This window comes from Morone saxatilis, unplaced genomic scaffold, assembly GCF_004916995.1.
Source record: "Morone saxatilis isolate NCDOM2014 unplaced genomic scaffold, NCSU_SB_2.0 Contig7, whole genome shotgun sequence".
Lineage (NCBI taxonomy): Eukaryota > Metazoa > Chordata > Actinopteri > Moronidae > Morone > Morone saxatilis.
In genome coordinates this window covers 19,546,575-19,567,802 of record NW_023340246.1, presented here as the reverse complement: position 1 = coordinate 19,567,802, position 21,228 = coordinate 19,546,575, and the positions used below count along the sequence as shown (strand labels likewise).

Below are 21,228 nucleotides of genomic sequence, written 5' to 3'. Positions count from 1 at the left end.
GAGGAGGAGGAGGAGGAAAAGGATGAGGAGGAGGAAGAGGAGGAAGAGGAGGGGGCAGCTGAAGCTGTGGAGGAGGAGGAAGAGGAAAAGGCAGAAGGAGTGGAAGCAGCTGCTGATGAAGAGGAGGATGAGGTGAAGGCAGAGGAAGAGGAGCAAGAGGAGGAACAGGAGGAAGAGGAGGGGGAGGTAGCTGCTGAGGTGGAGCAAGATGAGGATGAAGAAGAGGAAGATGACAAGGAACCTGAAGCAGCTGCAGCTGAGATTGATAAAGAGGACGATGAGGATGAAGATGAAGCGAAAGAGGAAACAGCAGAAGAAGAGGCTGACGAAGATGAGGATGAAGATGAGAAGGAACCTGAAGCAGCTGCAGCTCAGATTGATGAAGATGAAGATGAAGATGAAGAGGCTGACAAAGATGACAATGATGAGGAGGAAGAAGAGAAGGCAGATGCTGCTGATGAAGATGAAGATGATGAAGTTTCTCCTGAACCTATCTCCACTTCTGAGGATGAAGAGTCGGCCGTGTCTCCTGATTCTGACTCTGACGTACCTGTCGACGTCAAAGACAGTGACGAAGATGTGACTCTGCCCGATGAAGATGGCGACAAAGACGAAGAAGAACATGACGAAGACGATACCGGTGACGACGCATTCACTGACGCCTCGGACGTCAGTGAATCTGCACTTCTTTCCAGTGATGAAGAGGGAGTGGAGCTGGATGATGACGACGATGATGAAGATGACAGATTAGCTGAGGGCGTCACGACGTCGGATAGCGATGACGTCGTTGCAGAAGACACCGACGACGACCTGGAGCTTGATCTTCCTCCTATTCCTGCTGCTAGTGAGGATGATGAAGATGATGAAGTTGATGATCTTAAACTCCCTGAAGATGAAGATCTTCCTCCTTTGCCTGCTGTTAAAGATGATGAGGATGATGATGATGATGAACACGTAGAAGACGACGCCAAAGTTGCTGAAGACGCTGATGAAGATGATGATGATGATTTGGACCAATCAGACGAGGACGTCTCCGTTGCCTCCTCTGAGCACTTTGCAGACGATGAAGACGACGATGACGAGGAAGACAGTGATCTTAATGACCTTGACTTTGACCTTGACAAAAACATTCTTGTTGACCTCGATGATGATGAAGACGAGGATGACCATGACAAACCTGATGATGTCATTGAAGAGGACATCCATGATGATGATGATGATGACAAAGAGGAGGAAGAGGAGAAGGAGGAAGAGGGGGAAGATGAAGTCTCTCCCTTTGAGAGTACAGACAGTGGGGTCTTAGGGGATGAAGATGATGATGACGAGGTCACTCTTAAAACAGACGAAGAATCTGTTGGAGAGACTGTGTTCAGTGATGACATCTCCTATGACACGACCGATGATGACGATAAAGATGATGACGATAAGGATGATGAAGACAAGGATGATGAAGATAAGGATGATGAAGATATCGACGCCAGCTCGCTTGAGTTCACTTTCGATCAAGAAGACGAAACAGAGATCGCAGAAACTTTTGTCGCCACTGAAAAAGACGACGAAGAGCTCACATCCGAGTCCGTAGCCAGCGAGGATGAGGAAGAGGACGACGATGAGGATGATGATGAAGATGATGATGATGTTGATGAAGTCTTGCTAGCAGGTAAAGTCCAGAAGTATTGATTACCTTCATTTTTAGTTGTCTTACAGTATTCCATAGACAGAGAAAATGCTTGTTTCTGATTGGCTGTCAGGTGTCCATTCAATTATTTTTATGAACGAACACACATCTAAATTATCTAAGTCAATGTTTATAATAAATAAAAGTAATAATATACAATATACATTTTTCATGTTGTGTATATTTATATATGAATATACATTTTATAAGATACACATTTTTATTCTATTTTTAGGGTTTATTTTTAACATCATAAAAAATGGGTTCTAAAAATGAAATCGCAACAACAACAACAACAACAACAACAACAACCAGCTGTAATAACACTTCAAACAGTGTATCTGGCTCTGTAGTTGTATGTGCAGAGGTGCAATTTAACTAACTACTGTACTTGAAGTACTTCAACTTTACTTGATTATTTTGCCTCTTTTTACTCCGCTTCATTTCACTTCACACACAATTTTTGCACATCATTTGGACTCTTTGGTTGGTCAAAGCAAACATTGTGAAGGTCTCACTTTGGATTTTATTTCTCATTAAATCAGTGAAAATAATCAATAGTTGCAGTCATATTCAAAATTGCTCAAAATTAGTTCCACCTCATCTACAACAGTAAAATCATTAATTCATGAGTAATAATAATCTAATTATATCATAAAGTAGTCACAGAGGACATTTTCCTGGACTGAGTACTTTGACCTTTATATACTTATATACTGAGTACATTTCCCTTTTAATACTTTTAAATAAGTAACATTTGCAGGACTTTCACAGTGTGGTATTAGTAGTATAATTTTAAGTAAAGGATGTGAATTCTTTCTCCACCACTGTCTGTTTCTAGCTACCACTGCAGCAGCGTTTGCTGTCCAGGAGGAGGCAGTAAAGACTGAGGAAGACATCGATGAGGACGAGGATGAGGGCGACATCAAACAGGCTGCTGATGAAGACGAATCTGAGGAGGCTGAAGCTGGTGAGTGTCACACATCCATTACAGTATTCCTCCTTTAACATATACAATATGAGCTTATCAGAGCTGTTTCCTTTTTTCTAAAAAGATTCTTAGATTATAGCTGAAGTACATTTGATATTTAGTGTTTTTAATGAAATAAGATAAATAATAACCAATAATAATAATAATGATAATAAAATTCGAACCATTTTTATGTAAAAGCTGAAAAAGAGTTGTGACAAAGCTGAACTCTGGAGCTGGAAACTCACATATGAATCAAATACAATTCACTTTCAGTTGCATGCTTGTTCTCTACTAACTCTATTATATTATTACAGTAATTTAGATCTAATGTTTCTTTCCTTACCACAGTTATACTGCATCATTTACATATTTTCTTTATATTAATGTTAAATAAGGTGCTTTTTCACCATACTGCTCTTATTTCTCCCCCATATGTATATTTCATTCATGTAAATTTATGGAGAAAAAAGACATGAAAAAGATCAAAACATCTGCAGACTTTATTTTATTATATGGGCGTGGGGACGTAGGGGTGTGCTGCCCTGGATACATGTATTAATGTTTAGAATAAACAACCAATAGATGTAGTCTTTGTTCTAAAATTAAATCTGAACCCTGCATGGAAATAATCTGACAGCAGAATGATCAGGAGGATCTGCAACAGGCTCAGATGTCGACTCTGTGGGAAACAGCGAAAACTGAAAAACAAAAAAACTTTGTTTTAAACAATAAAAGAAAGAACTGGATTCACAGGATGAAAGCCGCCAGGCAGTGCAAAACCCTGTGAAAATTCTGCACAAATGTGGAGGGTTAAGATAAAATGCAGTGTTGTTTTAGTTGGTTTTGTTCTATTCAGAGACAATATACTACTCTGTGTTTGTTTCTGGGCCATTCAATAGCTTGTTGAACAAAACAATGTACATATATTAATTGTTACATAACTTGCTTTCGCACAATATATGTACAGTAGCTTGTGTTTAGAGTGCGTGGAGAAATTAAAACTCCCCTGGAAGAAAACATGAATTCTTTTAATCCTGTTTAGTATCGAGGGTAGTCTTGCACTTAAATGAGTATTACGACAAAAATGATCCAAAACTTGTTTCACTTGTTCTTACATCATAAAAACAGGAGAGCAAACTTAGAAAATGGATCAATGGTTTTATTTTTCTCACTGGCCACTCAGGGCTTCTGTAGAATACTGAGGTAAAAAAAAAAGATAAATGTTTGTCCTTGAGATTCACCATAGTTTTCATTCTGGAGTCACAACAGAAATGTATCCACAAGCACTTCAGCAGAAACAGTTAAAATCTCTTTTATCAGAGATTTTAAGGTTCAGTGTATTTATTGGCATCTAGTGGTGTAGCTGCAGATTAGTTGCACTCCCACGCTTAACCCTCCTCTTCCAAGTGCAAATGAGAAACTATCCCCTAGTTAAAGCCAGTGTTTATTTCGTCTGTTCTGGGCTACTGTAGAAACATGGCGGTTTAATGTGGCGGCCTCCATGAAAGGTGACGTGCAGCGTCTGTAGCTAAAAACGGCTCATTGTAAGAAAACAAAAACACAATGATTCTTATTTTCAGGTTATATACACTAATGAAAACATACCTGTGGATATCATATTCCATATCTGCCAATAGATCCTCCTAAATGTTACACACTGGACCCTTAATGGTAAAATGATATTACCACTATATTTCACTCTACAGCGGGGGGCTGCAGCCCTCACTGTGCCCTCTATTCCTGCACATAATGTTTTTTATTGCTGTTTTTTCATCTGACACCTTCTTGTTTTGTGATAGTGTGCTGCAGTTATTGAAAGTCTTTTGTTTGAAGATTATTGTGGAATATTTTGGTTTGAATTCTACTATAGTGGAGTTTTCTTAGCACAGATTTTGGATTTATCTTCTATTAAATGAGCCTGAAGCTGCCTGTCCAGAAAGAAGAGAAGGATGAATGATTGTGAACGTGAAACTCAAATTTGTGTCATATGAGCAAAATATACAAAACAGTACAAAATGAAGATGTAAAATTTCAAACTACTCCTTTAAATTCTTTCTCAGTAAAGTTAAAGCAGAAAGAACTTGACTGCGGTCCGTTCATAGCTCTATAAAAATGATGCATGAGTGTAATCAGCCACCTTACAAATGAATACAAATTGATTAGCTTCCGCTTCCTGCTTTCACCCTCAGTTACGAGTCAGCCTGCTGCCCTCGAGGAGGAGGATGAGGGAGAAGATGAAGAGCCGGCAGCTGAACTGAAGAAAACTGTGGACGAACCTGAAGACAAAAAAGAGGAGGAGTATGACGAAGACGACAATGAGGAGAAGGCGACGGTGATCGTGATCAAACCTGTGCCTCAACCCGAGGAAGAAGCCCCACCGACTGAACCCGCAGGTCAGAGATCGAAGATATTTACAGCTGTTGTGTCACATTTAGCTCCTCTGTAACTTCCCCTTTATGCTCTGTGATTTCAGCATGTCCCTGCATGCACTCCACAAAGGCCAAAGAGGCTGCAGCAAAGACTGTAGACAAAAAAGGTTTGTGATATTCCATGAGATATCTTTATCTGAACACACAGTGGAAGGACTTATTTAGTAAGTATTGTTTAATATCTAGTTACCTCTTGTGGAGAGAGTCAAAAGAAGAATCTTGTCAAAATAATGCAGCTCTATGATTATTACCAGTGGTGGAAGACACACTCAGATCAATTACTTGGTACTGCATTACGAGTAAAAATAGTATCATCACAAACAACTTTGAAGCTGGGTTAAGAAAGGCAATTAAAATCACATTTCAGTCAATTATTGATTCTGTCATTTTCATTACCTTCTCTTTTATTTAGTTAAATCATGTTCAATTAGTCTCCAGCCATTTCTGTTGATATGAGACTAATAGGACATATGAGATATTAGTGTCAAGATGAGAAGGGAGTTTTAACTTAATTAATACAATTAAACAAACCTAACAATAAATGCAATTGTAAATACAATATATCTGAAGTTGTGTTAGTTTTACATCTGTTACTTTTAGATTACATGTCTGTTTTTTGTTTAAGTTATAACCCTAAAATTATGTTTAGATTCTATTTCCTGTCTGCTAGAAAAGCTTGAACACAAACTCGATGATAAATGCAGATTTCTGGAGCATACGGCAGAAGTACATAGCTTTACTCAGCTCAGTGTTTAAGTCCTTCAGCTTGTAGCTTTAAGTCTGATCTCATGTTTGTGTTTACAGATGCTCCGAGAAGGGTTTCAGCTATTAGAAGAAAAAAAGGTAAAAGATAACAATTTGTTTTCAATTAAGGGGATTTCCATCAAAGCTGCCACACGTAACACCTCATTGAAAAGATAATAAAAATACAAAAATACAAACAACTCTAAACTATGATAATGATTTGGGTGGCAGTTGATGCTACTTTAGAGGCAATGGAGCATTGTGAAACATAGTTCCTTTAATTTTACCCTTTTCTAATTGTTTGATTCTTCCTTTAAGACATTGAAGCTGTGAAAACCGATGAAAAGCCAAAAAGGACAGGTAACATTAAGCACTATAACATACCATCTTTATACCACCTAAATGTGATGATGAATCATTGCTCTTATTGTGGTGTGATACATTGAATTATGTGCTGTGTCCAGCTCTACCCAGAATTGCAGGTCTGCCACCAACACTCAGGAGGATCAGGAAAATTCCTACTATTCTCAGAGGTACTCAGACTTAATATGGTATTATGTTTTTGTTCTTACTATGAACATAAAATATCTGTCTTTAGCCATAAACAGGGGGGAAAAGCTAGCTCTTTTGCACAGAGCTAACAAAGGTAGTAATGTGTGAAATGTAGAGCTAGGTGGATTTTTTGGATTTTAAATGAAGCTTAAACTGTAAAATAAGTACAACGAGAGTTTTTAACTGTTCATATGAATAATTACAACAAGCTGAGTATAAAATAAATAACTGGATCAGTTGTTTGATTTGACACATCAGTGCTCTTTCACAATTTCTGTCACCACTTTAATTAACGGAGTGTTTTCACCTTTAAATTCCAATAAAAAGCCAAGAAAGTGGAAAAGACCAAGACTCCCAAAGCAGGTAAGTGAATGAATCGGCCACTAATAAATCACATTCACAGTCACTCTGTAGCAAGAGTCAGCAAACGTATTGTACTGTAGATATAGACCATGTGAAGACTACTGTTTTCAGTTTTATTTATACAGCTCAATATCAAAGGGGCTTCACAATCTCTACATCGTAGGACACTATCTTTAGCCCCTTGATTCAGATAAAGAAATAATCCCCACCAAAAACCTTTAATGGGGAAAAACTGGAAGAAACTTCACAATGAGCAATAGAGGGCAGACAGATGCTGTGTGTACAGAATAGATCAACATGGTAAAATTACAGTATGGACAATCAGGATGACAAAATTATAGTTAAATTGTAAACATATATGAAAAATATGGATCTGGGAGGACGTTCACCAAACAGACCGGAGCCACGTGACCTCCTCTCCACCACGGAGACCTGAAGAAGCAAGGCTCAAGTACACCATTCACACAGAGATATACACAGAGAGAGAGAGAGAGAGAAGGAGAGAGGCTGAATCTCCTGTAGGATAAAAACATCTGGAATGAGGATGAGGAGAGAGGTTGGCCGGTGGTCCAGAGAGAAAAAGGAGGAGAAATAGGGAGAGAGAGAGAGAGAGAGAGAGAAAGATAGGAACACAACTTGTGGCTGTGGGACAAAAACACATAGAAATGTCTATTTTTCATCTGGTCATTTTTCTTTGACAGAGACAGAGACCAAAAAAAAAGAAGAGGTCACAGAATCTGCACAAGACGGTATAAAACCTCTGATTTCCATTATGATTTTATAGGTTTTGTAAAGTACCTGAGCAAATGTAAGTGGTGCATCTTTTTCCTAAGTAAAAATAGCAGTAGTACGGTATAAAATTACTCTGTTACAAGTAAAAATTCTACATTGTAACTCTTACTTAAGTAAAAGTAACACTGAGCTTTCTGTATTATTCTGTATTTATCGTTGCAACTGGTAAAGCCTGGGTTCATTTAAATTGCTTGTATTAATTGATTTAAATTTTGCATTCATAATCTAAATCCCATAGATTCTGAAAAGCAAAAAGTGCTATATTTCCTGGAACCTGGAGGAGTGCCTGTATATTGTATACATCTGTAAATATATATAGTGCATATACAGTACATGCATATGTCTGTTTCAGTTGGCCCTTGCAGACCTGCACCCGTCTACTGCCCGTCTCCACCTGGCTGGTACGGTAAGTAACAAATAAAACAGCTTGAAAGGTTATTGGGAAATAAATATCCAATTTTATAACTCTGGAGATGACAGCCTGCTTCATATCTGCTGATCTCTTCTCTCTTCTTTACCTCCAAATGTCAAATAAACTCTTTATCTTCCAGTTCATCACGTTGTCACAGACAACCCGTATCCTCCACCAACCATGCCAGGTATTTACACTGCTGTCATATCAACTAAAAGTGAAAGAATATCAGTAAAAGACTATTCCTTTGACATGTTCTGATCAGTGTGATCAATTTTTTTCTCTTCTGCTGGAAAATAAAAACATGTTTTTATGATTTCAGCTCCCTCTGCTCCTGTTCTGACCGCCCACCCCGTCCATCCTGGAGCTCCGCCGCTGCAGCCTCTTTATCAGCAGCAACCACCTCCCTTGATGCAGCCGCTCTATGCACAATATCAACCATACCCACCGCCAGTGCAGCCAGCGGTGCAGCCTCAACCAGAACCAGTGCAGCCAGTCCCACCAGTTGAACCAGTCCAGCCAGAAGCTACAGAACAAGAGGCTCCTGTTCAGCCTGAGATCCAGACTCCAGCTGATGAAGCTCAGCCCACTGTGGCTCCAGTCCAGGGTGAGGAGAGTTAGTACAACACTAAGTGATGGTTATCCTGAACTCTTTTATAACATGAAAGTAAACCTTTCAGTCAGTATGACAGAAATTCAATTTCATGACTTACCTCAACTCTTCTCTCTTAAAGAATCAGAAACTGTTGAGGAAGAAGTGAAGGCTGCACCCACCAAGAAAGGTACAAACTATTAGCCAAACTCACATACATCATACATTATTTTTCTCTTAATTACTGCAGTGAACAATAATTAATGTTGGCTATTTTCCAGCTGCAAAGAAGAAAACTGAGGCTGCTGATTTAACAAAAGGTATTGTATGATTCTCCAATCCAATGAATCCTTAATTTGTCAATAAACTGGCGTATTCCCCTGTAACAAACCACAGCTGCAGCATTTAACAGTGATGTACAATGACACGATGTGCTGTATGAATGCATTCATTATGGAAAATTAACTCTACACGGCCATTTCACTCCAATTATCCCCTCAGAGCCAGCAGCGGGCAAAGAGAAAACAAAGAAAGGTAATTTATGTTTACAGCTCAGTAATTTTCTGTTTTCTACAGCGTACACTTGAGTGGTATTACAAATGATACAGACAGCAATTTGACCTGCGTTTTGCTGTAAATATACAGACAGAATTACACACTTCAGTAAGATATGAATAACACAATTTAGCACATTTTGCCAATTCTAGATGCTGCTGTTCCCAAAGACACCAAAGCAAAGAAAGGTGAATAAACACTGTCACTATATCTTAAGGAACATTCATTTTAGTTTAACATTATATTGTACTTATTGAGTGTTTTTCTCACAGAACCAACTGCAAAAAAAGAGAAAACCAAAAGTCCAGCAGTGGCTAAGAAAGGTAATGAACATTTTGGTAGAGTACTTCACATGAAACAAGAAAAAATGAGCCCCTTATAAATATATCATACTGGGGTATGAGTAAGACTGAGAAGCAATCACCATAACTTAAAAATGGCTTTAATATTGTATTCATTATTATTTTATATCTTTGAGTCAGTCGCATTTGTTTTCACAGAGCCAGCTGTAAAAGAGAAAAACAAAACTGCTGCAGCTGCTAAGAAAGGTAAAACGTTCTTAGGCCAGTGTAAAAATTCAAAAATTATATGAAAACTAACACAAAGAACGTCCTGCCTTCCGGTGAAAGAGCTGCTTATATTTCACTGAGAAAACAAATCATTCAGGCCACTAATCATTATTGTTTCCTCATTATGTTAGAGCCTGCAGCTGCCAGACAGAAGAGAAAATTAGGCTCTGAAAAGACAGGTAACTACACACACTGACGTTCATTCATTCGCATAAAGTCAATCGTCATTCATGTCAGTGTCATGAAAAATGATTGGAAGCTAATTGTTTTTGCTCCTCTCAGAAGCGTCACCTGTCAAGAGCAAAGAGAAGGCGTCTGCAGCCAAGAAGGGTAAAACTGACATTTTATACTCCACCAGGTTTTTAACACCAGTTTAGATGCTAAACCAGGATTTGGTTCAAGTGATATAAATTTGGATCTAATTTGTCTTAAATAGATGCAGATCCAGAACCACGTCCGCAGCCGATCAGACTGAGAACGAGACTAGACGCTGCTAGGAGGGCGAATGTAACCTCTCAGGCAAAGGAGGAGAAAGAACCAGGTAACACGTCAGAGTGTTGCTTTTGAGCAGGACTCTTGCACTAAAATCTGCAGTTTTTAATTTTATGTCCTTTCATTTTCAGCCAAGACAAGATCAAAATTATTGGCGGACAAAAAAAGTAAGAGAACACTTTAGTTTATTACGTACGCTTGTATTTGTTGGTTTCAAAATTAATTCTCTGCAGAGAAATCAGTGCTTCTTTAAAGGACCAGTCTGTAGGATTTAGTGGCAGATAGTGGTGAGGTTGCAGATTACAACCCTATCGCCTCATCCTCTCGTTCCAAGCATGTAGAAGGAAATTCAGTGGCCTCTAAATGCGTGAAAAGCATGAAAGGCCCTGTCTAGAGCCAGTGCAACATGGCAGCCTCTGTAGAAGAGGACCCGCCCCCTCTGTAGATATAAACAGCTCATTCTAAGGTAATGAAAACACAACAATTCTTATATTCAGTTGATTATACACTAATGGAAACATACCTATGAATACTATATCCCATTTCTGCCAGTAAATGTTACACACTGGACCTTTAAGAAGACTGCCTCTCCTATCTTTTTTATTGTCAGCCACGTTTCAATAATGCTCTCAAACAACAAAGTTTCCTATTCAACTTTCTGCATTGCAAATAAAACCTAATGGCTCCCAGACATTTATTTGATTATTGGATGCACATGAACAACCTTTTGATTTCATTGATATTCACAAGGGTTGTGGGGCGCTCCACAAACTCCAGACATTAGAATACATTTTCTGGTTATATTGACTGCTTGACAACAGTTTGTATAAAGTGCTCTTTGGCTCTGGAAGAAATTGAACAGAGAAATGAATGTCTTATAAACATAAGTCGAACAGTGAAAGAGTATTTTTCTCTAAACAAAAGTTTTATATTTATGGTAATGTTAAGTCTTTACAGACATTTTTCAGGACAAATCACACTTGTTGGAAACATAGTCACAGATTATGAGATTAAATGGGCAGTTTTATGCATGATAAAGTTTTAATTAGGGACATGTCAAGCTGTATTACACAGAGGGGAATAATAACGGAAGAATATTAAATGCACACCACAATTACAGAGAGTTATTTGGCAGGCTGTAATAGGGCTGTCTCTACTTTCGCAGGCAAAGCTGACAAGGCTGAAAAGAAATCTGTCAAAGTGGCTCAAGGTACGGATTCAGAATTGGAAAGTGAATCAAATGTGTGCTGAGTAAATTTGACATTAACCAGCTTCTCTTTTTCCCCTCTTTCACATTTTAGATAAAGAGAAACAACCAACACAAACTAGTGAGTATGAGAGCATCAAAGTTATTAATCACCAGTGCGAATAATATCCATAATGGCTATTAACACTTCTGTAAACTCTAATGTGAATTTATCCAAAGTACAAAGATGGTGGATTTTTTTGTTTTCATTAAATGCAACTACATCTACGGTGGTCCTGAGACCTAAAGGCTCTGTAAATAGACAAAAACACAAGAAATTAAGGAAACAATTAAATTTGCCACTCTCAGCATTAAGAAAAAATGCTGCAAAGGGAGAAAACACAACCAAATACACCAAGAACAACCAAATTCATAAACACGCTTCATTTACAGAAAACACAACCTAAAACAGAAATGCTACAAATAGTACAGACAACAGAAAATGTCAAGGGGACACTAAAAAGTAAATGAACATGCCTAAACACAGCTGGAAACACAGACTGTTGTCCTATACAAAACATTTTAGCTCATTTGGGTGGATTTAGGTGCAAAAAAACACTTGGTTAGGTTTAGGGAAAGATCATGATTTGGGTAAAATGACTTGTTAAGGTTAGTGGAGCAATGAACAAGCAATGAAGGCACAAGCACCACAGACAATCTGGCAAGGAACTGAGTGAAAATTGCCAGTACTGGGGAGCTGATCAGGGGAATGATTGGCAGGTGTGTAACCACTGTTAAGGTGTATAACAACCGAGGGGGGTGGGAGAGAATTACAGGAAAGGTTAGTGGTTGGCAAACAGGCAGCAGGTAATGAGTAATGAAACTGATGTTCCATTAGTGTTTTAGATGCCTAAGTAAATTCCATAAGTCATGCTTTAGCTGGCACAACAAATATTGTTGCAAAAAATTAAAACTAATTGTTCTCAATTAAAAATAAATCAGTATTTGTCAAAAAAATGCCTTAAAAAACGTTAAAGGCCCTGCACACTTACACAGGCATTTAGGCATGCTGGGAATTATGTGATGCCACAAAACTCAGTGTACAAATAATAGGAATGATAACAGGGTAAATTGTCCCCATCCTAACATGTGCAACAGTACTAATAGGACAGTTTAGGAGATGTCAGTCATGTATGATTTGTACACAGCCACACAGTCTGTAACCTAAGTGAAAACACTTGTGTGGGTGGACTTTGATGAATAGACAAACATATTAAAACTAAAACAATAAATCCGACTAGCTTTTGTCACCTGGATGACAGAGAATCAGCCCGTTGTACATTAACAGTAATGTTTTTAAACCGTTTGCTTGTTGTTCATAGAGAATGGAAAAAGAGCTTCCCGTAAAGCCTAAGGTATTCAGTTAATTCCCACCATCTTTCCACTGGTTGACTCAATACGAATAGACGTTCACTTTTAATGACATTATGAATGTAAGCGATTAGAATTTAATGAGATGAACTGATTGAGACAAGATTACTGGACTTTTGAGCCGCCTTGAGTCGTTGGAAGAGATTATGGCGTATGATGAATACAGCAAGAATAATACTTAGCTGGATTGATTTAATCCACCAACCATTAAATTGGGGTATTAGTGTTCTATTCTTATTGAGTCATCCAATGGAGCATTAACACTCCCCCACTGCCCCGAGTGACTCTACACTGTCTGACACAGTAGCTCCTGTTTCTTAGGGTGTGATCAAAACTTGTTTGATTTCTCTGACCTCTTTCTGCAGGCAAGACAAACATCCACTTATCTGTAAATATGTTTTTTTTTTTTGAGATATCACTACTTTATGGACACTACCAACCAATATTGATTTTATGCATGATAAAATGAAACCAGCCACAGTTCTCCTGAGGGACGAAGTCTACATTTTTGAGATAAATGACCTTGTTTAGTTTAGAGAAAAGGTCTGAAAAAGGTTTGAAAGATTTCTTTCATATATCATTATATATACAAACTGAATTTGTAATTCTCTTCACTGTTTGTGTAAGGAACTATAAATCAATAAGTGTATAGCTCAGGGTTCAGCAACTTTTACTATCAAAAAAGTAATTTTAATCTGCAGCACCAACACATATTTAAAGCCTATAATGCTAATTTCTTGCTAAAGATTAAGCATAGTGGTAAACCAGCAGCGTTGATGATGAAATAAAACAAATCTGTCCACACGCTAAACATTAAATTCTTTGTTTTTCCTCATTCCATAGCTAGTCTAGCTAAGGAGAGTCAAAACTAGTAGCCACAGCTATTGAGGTTTGGCAAAACCAGATCAGGATATAACGTATGACGCACATTTTAAAACAATGTTTTATTCAATGTGTAATGGATACACATTTTTACAGCTGGAGAATGTAAGAGTCACTTTAGGACTACAACAATGATAAATGAAAATTTCCACAGGGAGACACTGGAGAGGGCAAAAAAGCTGCAGGTTGCCTGTCCCTGGTGTCGCTAATAAAATTGTGTGTAAGCCTCAATGCCTCTAAGTGGCTGTTTCCCACTGCATTGATTGATGGAAAACTGTGAGCTGGCGTTGCTAAGAGTTTGCTGTCAAGGTCTGTGGTGCCCTCCTGACTGGAGAACATCACAGAGCCAATAAATCATGATATGAGGCATTTATCTACCATTAGCAATTAAGTCTGTGCCTTTACAACTTTCTTTCTTTCTTTATTTGTGAAAAGTGGAGTCTAGTCTTCATGCATGTTATTTCTACATCTGCTGAGCACCATTGGTACAAACATTTATGTCCCTATGGTAGAACATCAAAACAAGGAAGAAAAATAATAATTTAAATGTTATGTTTGAATGACGACTGCACAAAATATATATAAATTTCAGCTGGACTGAACATCACATCACATTGTTTAAATGTTTTAGTTCTCTTTCCCGGCTCTTTCCTTTTTTACCCACTTACGTGCATGCAGACACTCATCATCCTTTGCTTTCTTTCTCTCTCACACGGACACACACTCACACACCAGCAATTTAACAATGTCTTTTATCCTGTTTCTTGCAGAAGAGCCCGAGACCGAAGACAATACTACAGAAAAGAAGAAACCAGGTAAGAGTTGCAGAAATTTCATCAGATGTTTTTTTTTTGTTATTGTAAGTGAGAGGAAGCAGCAGCTGAATATGCCCTCATGACTGTCAGGTGAAAGTTTCATAAATAAATATTGGTTTCCTCTTAAAACTGTTTATTTATTAAAATGTAAAGTACTTAGATGCATATGTTTTTTTTTTTTTTAAAGATTATTATTATGTTTTGGCTCTTTTGGCTTTATTGGGTAGCTGAATAGAGACAGATAGGAAATAAGGGATTAGAGATAGAGGTATATAACACATAAAACATTTTATTTGTCATTGTAGACATACAATGAAATTTTGTTTGGTAACTCTCAGTGATTTGAGTTCAAAATTGACCCATTTAGAACTCCATATTAAGAAGTTTAAGCTCAGTTTAGACTAAATTCTCCTCTTTACCACCAGTGTAATCCACCGTCGTCCACTGCCTATGTTCAATTAATTTGAAAGCATCACATTATCAATCATCTATCCATCTCATCTTGCTGTCTTCACAGGCCAGAGATACTTCCAGTGCATTTACGTCCCTGGTAAAAATGCACAGTACCCTTTGCGACCTTTCACCCCAGCCATGTCCCCCACCATGATGTCCCCTGCACTCAGGTCCATGTTGGAGCAGCAGAGAGCAGTGAGGGCGTCGGGGCAATAGGTCAACCTGAACTCTCACCTCATTTCTGATAGCACTGCATCTCCCAGTCCAGCAGGGGAAGATGTTTTAAATCTGTGAAATCCTTACATTTTGAGGAAAAACAACAGACACACAGATAAAAATGGACAGAACTATTTTGTTTTTAATTTATTTATGTATTTTTTTTCTTTCTATGTGGTTGAGCTCCTGGGGTTTCTGTTGATATTTCCCATTTTCCTCTCAGCTGATGCTTTGCTGCTTCATTAGTCATCACTGCTATGCCCTGCTTGTGTCTGAGATGTAATATAAAATCACCAACATCCAAACAAGGAAGCATTCATGTAAATATTCTTAACTCAGTATAGTGTACATAATGCTTGTATTTGTAATTTAGGCTGAAATAAATGTACACACCTTTGGCATGTTGTTTTTCAGTTGCAGCCCAGTTTAATATGAGATTTTTATGAAACCCTATTTTGTTTAAGGCACTTGCACTGACAAAACAGTTATGCACAATAAGAAACAATCGTTTTTTAGTCTCAAAGGATACTTTTTTAAAGCTGCACATCATATATTTCGAAGGGATAATAGTGTAACAAATGCAGCTCATGAACTCATTAGGGACAGCATTTTGCATCAAATGTTAATGGAAAAGAAATTAGGAAATAAAGAACTTGTATTGGATTTGAATGTGATTATACTTGAATGGCCATGTTGCATATTTCAGCTTTTGTTTTGTAATATAACAGCTAATGTAGCAATGCATGCATTCACACTCTGAGTTGTGACTTGAGAATGTAAAAGATGAATAAGTTGACAACTTGGATCCTCTTTCATTTTTAATCATTGATGTAAATCACCCTCATCCTGTGTCCCATAACAAGACCGGTTTTTGTTTTGCTGCTTCGCTGCATCCGCCACAGATTATCATGCAAATGTTGGGGTTTCAAATCCCAGGAGCTCCCACAGTTGATCCAAGCAGCCTCCCTGTCTCTGATCCTGAGTGTGTGAACATCCATCAGTCTCATAAAAATGTTGCTGAGTGATGAATAATGAGGCTTTTTCTGCTTAGATGACCTAATATCAGGCAGGAGTAAAGAGGAAGGCGAGCTCATCTCAGCCTTGTCAGCATGAAACTGCAGCACATGGAACAGTATGAGTCTCACCTTAACATGCTTCATTTAAATTAAAGGCACTGCTGCTTTTCTTAGTTTAAAGACATACTTTGACATGTTTAATGTAATGGTTGGATGTTTTTTCATTCCCAGACACTGGCACATTTTGTTTTATTGTCGGTCTTTAGAAGAAGTTGCTTTTTAAAAGTGTCCTCAGCTTCAAATAGGAACATAAGGGCATGAAGTTAAAGTTTACAGTATATAATCCCTCATTTAATCATTTAATACTTGAACGCTGTAATTTTTTAATAATTGGCCCTTTGCTTCTATGTCCCATAATTTTAACACCTTAAAGTCCTTAAAAAAGTCAAAGTCAGCTTTGTTCTTACGAATGAAGTGCACTTTATAGAATCAGTGGATTAAATGTCGTATTGTATCAAGTAGAATCTCAAACTGTTGAGCTATCTTAGTTAACTTATTTTAACTTGCATGTTCAGAGACAGGGAGTCTGTGCACGGACAACTTTGACGTGACCAACTAATGAGACGCTGTGATGTCTGCTACAGTGGTTAAATGTCATTTTTATCATGTTGATCATCAGCCTGTTTCTTAAGGCTGATACGTTGTCATATTTTCAGTTACCTCACTCGCTCTGGTTTTGTATCTGACCAACAAGGCCTGATGTCTTGTTGTTGCTGCGAAACTGTTGCTGAGCATTATCGGAGATTTGCTGTTGTCTTACAGAATGAAAACCTCAACTGAAAAGAACCAAAAGGGGTTTTCACACTAGGATTAAAGCGGGGATAACACCCACATTAGTCCAGGGCCTGCTGTAGTGTTCGCCCAAGGCATATTCACACTTACAGTTCCTATAATCCACGACGCATTCTGATGTTAATTCCTCCATATTTTTAAAGTTCAGTTTCACTTGTGAGTTACATGGTAACGCAACGTAAGGCACTTGTACTGTTGCAATGGTTACCTACAGTTTAATACCTTGTGGACTGACTTTGAGCAGTTATTTAACTGTAGACTGACGTTCGAGGTGTGGCAATTTATTCATTTTCATTGTATTGCAGGTCTATCCACGTCTGTTCAGGGTTATCCCCAAAAAGTCTTAAGGTGTGTTCAGACTGAACCCAAAGCTAAGTTCAGAGGCGATGCAAATGCATACAAATCAATGGAAAAATGTGAGTGGAAGCAAACAGCTGCAGATTCAGTCCAGGTAGTGCAAACTAAGGTGAAGACGCATCTTAAAATGCTTCCACAAAACACCAGAAATTTGCATATATCCTGCAGCTGTATGACTCTGCTGCAGAAACAAGAGTAACATAGGACAAACTGAGGACAAAATAACAGAGAACTGGAGTTCCTGTTGAGTTTTGTAATGAGTCCGACCTACCAAGCTAACAGCAACAGCTAGCCCCTTTAGAGTTTATCATTAGCTGTTTGTGGCCACTAATGGAACAATAAAGCGAGGGAAAATTGCTTCATGTTCACTCTGAATGCACCTTTGAAATCACTGGTGTTAATCTGGGTTAGAACCAAAGCAACGGGATGTCCAATCAAATCTCCGCTTATTGTTTGCTGTTAGCATACTGAGCACATTAACTCTGATTTTTGAGTGTGAATATTTAACCTGAGGCTTGATGCAAACTCCAGGTTGACAAGTCCAAGTGTGCCTGCAGGGTTTAGGTCAACTGGCTAGAGAAATGTAAGTGTGAAGAGCCCTTATGTTTCATGAGAGCAAATGAGATCTGACAAGCATTTACAGTAGCAATCTACTGAGTGTTGTTAGAGTGGCATTTAAAGGCACCTGGCATTGGTGTTTACTTCAGGTGTTTTGCTCATAGATGAATCATTTTTAAAATGATTCTTATTCCAGTGGGGAGATGCCGTTGTAGGTTGCTGCTCTGTGCTGTCTAGAGGCCCTGAATGAATGATATTAACAGACAGTAATTACACCATACAGCTGGAGCTGTGTGCTCTAATTATGCTTTCAAATCTTACCTAATCCAATCTCACTTGACTATATACAAGACTTTTCATAACCTGCACAAATGTTCATGTGATCCTAAAAAGTGGAATGGGTCTCGGCTACATCCCTTATTACATGTTCTAAATATTGTTGCGTAAGATCACAAGTACATAAGTGTAATGCTGTTTTTTCCCCTGCATGTTGTCACCATAGTGCAGCAGTACAGTAAGGGTACCGTGTGTGCACTTGAAGCAAAAAAAAAAAAAAATTTACTCATCAGTATGTTTCACTTCAGTTTTCCAGTTTATATAGTTTATATATTTGATGATCTGTACCTTCTACATTTTGGACTAGGTTTCCCACATTTGTTGGTCAGTAGTATATTGTTGATAATTTTATGTAGTTTTTGCTCCAAAAGTCAATACTTTTGACAACTCTCCACTAAACAAACCTGACCACTTGCCATTTGAAGTTACCTTTGGAGTTTTTGTCCACTAGTGGGCATGTGAACCACTGTTTTGAGGAGCAGGTCCCTGAGGAGGACAGACAACACAAATAAACTTTAGCTTCAAGCTATTAAGTTGATGTATGTATAAGCAAACATCTTTGGACAAGCTTACCTAGGAAACTTTGGTTACTAGGGTTCTCTGTGAACAGCTTGCCTGTCACGTCACCTGATGTTTTGGTTAAAAATAAAGGTATTTATTTCAAAGACAGGCAATGCGTTCAAATGGCAGGGGCGAGAAATGTTCTTTACTATCCCTTAATTTTACATAATTCCTATTATCAATGGTTGCGTTAAAGTGCGTCAAAATGTAGAAATGAGTACAGCAAGCTGATGTAAACAATGCAGTTTTTAAAACATTCAAACATTCATATTATGGGCCTACATTAAAAAATGTACAAAGTGCCATAAACTCCATGTTTGTTTTACTTGAACATTAGCATACACAGTATCAGATGTGCTAATTTTGTTACCGTTCTTTTGACCATGAGGTTTAGAAACGTGTAACAATTGAATATGAGCCAATAAATGAATTGGATTTGAGCATTTAGGTCCGGTTAAGTTAATTTGAGACCAACGGGCTTATTGCTTTATAGAAAGCAGTGAAAAAAGAGGGAAACCAGCAGTAAATACTGGTTGGTATTACACCTATGGCTCTTGTTTATACCATAGTATGACAATGATTTGCTAGTTGTGTACCTTCTTCTAAGGGGAATTCAGGAGTTTTAAAACCAGGTTTATGCCATGTGCAAACCCTGGAGGAAACTGTATTTAAGTTTCTCACCTCCTGCAGTAGCTGGAGAGTAAATGTTATAAAAAATACCTTTGACAGGACATTGTAAAAGGTTTAAAAGACTTTCAGAAAGATGTTACTTCATATTTGTTGATGTTTACTTACCAAACAGTGTCATTGTCATCCTGGGCTTGTTTTTCTGAATGAAATCTACAGAATTAGTCTGGAAGTGTTTTCAAAATTGGGAAAATATGATGACTGTGTTGTGATTTCAGCAATACGAGCATATTATTTTCTGTATTAATGTTGTTTTGAAGCAATTTTATCCACTGAACAAATAAGGTTTGAGGTTGTTTGGTTCATTTGGAAGAAACACTTATTTTGTTAATGATTTCTTATGTAATTTGCATGATGGTGTCATTTAAAAGAAGACAGCAACGCATTTTTGAGTTGTAATTCAGTTCCACACAAGCATCACTCTCAGATGCTGTATAAAGACTGTAGATAATAGTTTATTTTTTGTGTTGCACTCTGGAGACTGATCATTAAGTCTCACAGTAAAAGAGTAAAAAATAAATGAAAAATAAATAAATACACTGGTTTGCTCGGAAAAATGTAATTTGTTTCAATTAGAGAGAGAGATTTTTTTTATGTTGTCCAATAATATCAGACTGTACTGAGGGCAACAATTTTAACTATGTTTCATAAAGAGAGAGTATAAACTACCTGTTGCATGTATTATAAAGCAGAGGAGTATGGTGTAAGCACATGATAAGGCTAGCAGCCTGACTCAATAACCATTTTAAACATTTTAAGAGCCAATTAAATGTCACAAGTGACATTTCAGGCTGCTGAAATGGCACTCTAGAGATAATGTCTGCCGTGGTAAAATGTAGAATACAATCACCAAAATGCATTTTGTGAGTCATAATTTTAATAAATATTTGAAGAAATTTGCGAGCCAATTACGGTGTCTTTTTTAATATTTCTTACAAGATAGAATAATTAGTTAAGGATGGTTGTTATGGGGACACAGACAGACGTTTTAGTCTAAAACACATTTACCGGGCTCATGTCAGAACAACAAAACGTGTCAAGTTAAAACCTGCCTGATGAGGATCGATACAATCCCGTCTTCTGTGAGATACAACACATACAGTAATTGCTGCCTGGGTTAAATGTTTGTCCACACAGAGAGTGAACGCATCCACCAGAATTTACTGTTAATATTTTTTGCTGAAGCCTGAGACAGGATTTGAATTCTGGTCTTCAAGTCAAATGTTTTGTGCACCCACGCAACCATCCGCCAAGAACCTCTTTAGTCTTATACTTCCTGATGTGAAACTAAATGTTGCTAATGAACAAACTCTGAGCAGCAATCCATTTACTCCAAATCATATTAGCAAGTGCAAATTAAGAGTCATATGAATGTCACATCCCCCCATAAATTACACCAACGTCAGTGAATTTTTGTAAATGTCCAGAAGCCAACAGTGTTAGTGGACACTAACAAGCTCTGGGAACGAACACTATAAAGCATCTCACAAGCGTTATTGTGGTTTCAGCAGGAGGGATTGGTGGCACAGTGACTTCAGTGGTTGTGTTTTAATTCTAAAATGTTTTGGGTTTGAAAATATGGGATTATAAGTGATATATGATATAGTCAATAAAATCAATCAAATTAAACTCCTAAACTGGTTGGGAAATGGGGATTTACCCCTGTGTGAAAGTTTTGCTTCTTAAGGTCATTTTAATGTTAAAGAAATAGACCTTTTTCACAGCAG

The 21,228-nt window shown here is 37.8% G+C and overlaps 1 protein-coding gene across 1 annotated transcript in view; it reads left to right on the top strand.

The window, feature by feature from the left end:
* The window catches only part of LOC118341016 (probable serine/threonine-protein kinase kinX), a 21,375-nt gene extending 978 nt beyond the window's left edge, over window positions 1-20,397 (top strand). The window contains exons 2-28 of the mRNA XM_035679184.1: window positions 4-294; window positions 337-1,660; window positions 2,520-2,648; window positions 4,841-5,044; window positions 5,125-5,187; window positions 5,885-5,923; window positions 6,143-6,184; window positions 6,289-6,357; window positions 6,704-6,739; window positions 7,441-7,488; window positions 7,884-7,937; window positions 8,083-8,130; window positions 8,266-8,550; window positions 8,678-8,725; window positions 8,817-8,855; window positions 9,037-9,069; window positions 9,243-9,278; window positions 9,363-9,413; window positions 9,591-9,638; window positions 9,791-9,838; window positions 9,942-9,989; window positions 10,096-10,200; window positions 10,283-10,318; window positions 11,317-11,361; window positions 11,453-11,479; window positions 14,421-14,465; window positions 14,983-20,397. Of these exons, the coding sequence (XP_035535077.1) occupies window positions 4-294; window positions 337-1,660; window positions 2,520-2,648; window positions 4,841-5,044; window positions 5,125-5,187; window positions 5,885-5,923; window positions 6,143-6,184; window positions 6,289-6,357; window positions 6,704-6,739; window positions 7,441-7,488; window positions 7,884-7,937; window positions 8,083-8,130; window positions 8,266-8,550; window positions 8,678-8,725; window positions 8,817-8,855; window positions 9,037-9,069; window positions 9,243-9,278; window positions 9,363-9,413; window positions 9,591-9,638; window positions 9,791-9,838; window positions 9,942-9,989; window positions 10,096-10,200; window positions 10,283-10,318; window positions 11,317-11,361; window positions 11,453-11,479; window positions 14,421-14,465; window positions 14,983-15,134 (3,393 nt within the window). The 3' untranslated portion in view covers window positions 15,135-20,397. The remainder of the gene's footprint in view (window positions 1-3; window positions 295-336; window positions 1,661-2,519; window positions 2,649-4,840; window positions 5,045-5,124; window positions 5,188-5,884; window positions 5,924-6,142; window positions 6,185-6,288; window positions 6,358-6,703; window positions 6,740-7,440; window positions 7,489-7,883; window positions 7,938-8,082; window positions 8,131-8,265; window positions 8,551-8,677; window positions 8,726-8,816; window positions 8,856-9,036; window positions 9,070-9,242; window positions 9,279-9,362; window positions 9,414-9,590; window positions 9,639-9,790; window positions 9,839-9,941; window positions 9,990-10,095; window positions 10,201-10,282; window positions 10,319-11,316; window positions 11,362-11,452; window positions 11,480-14,420; window positions 14,466-14,982) is intronic.
* Window positions 20,398-21,228: the final 831 nt, after the last annotated feature.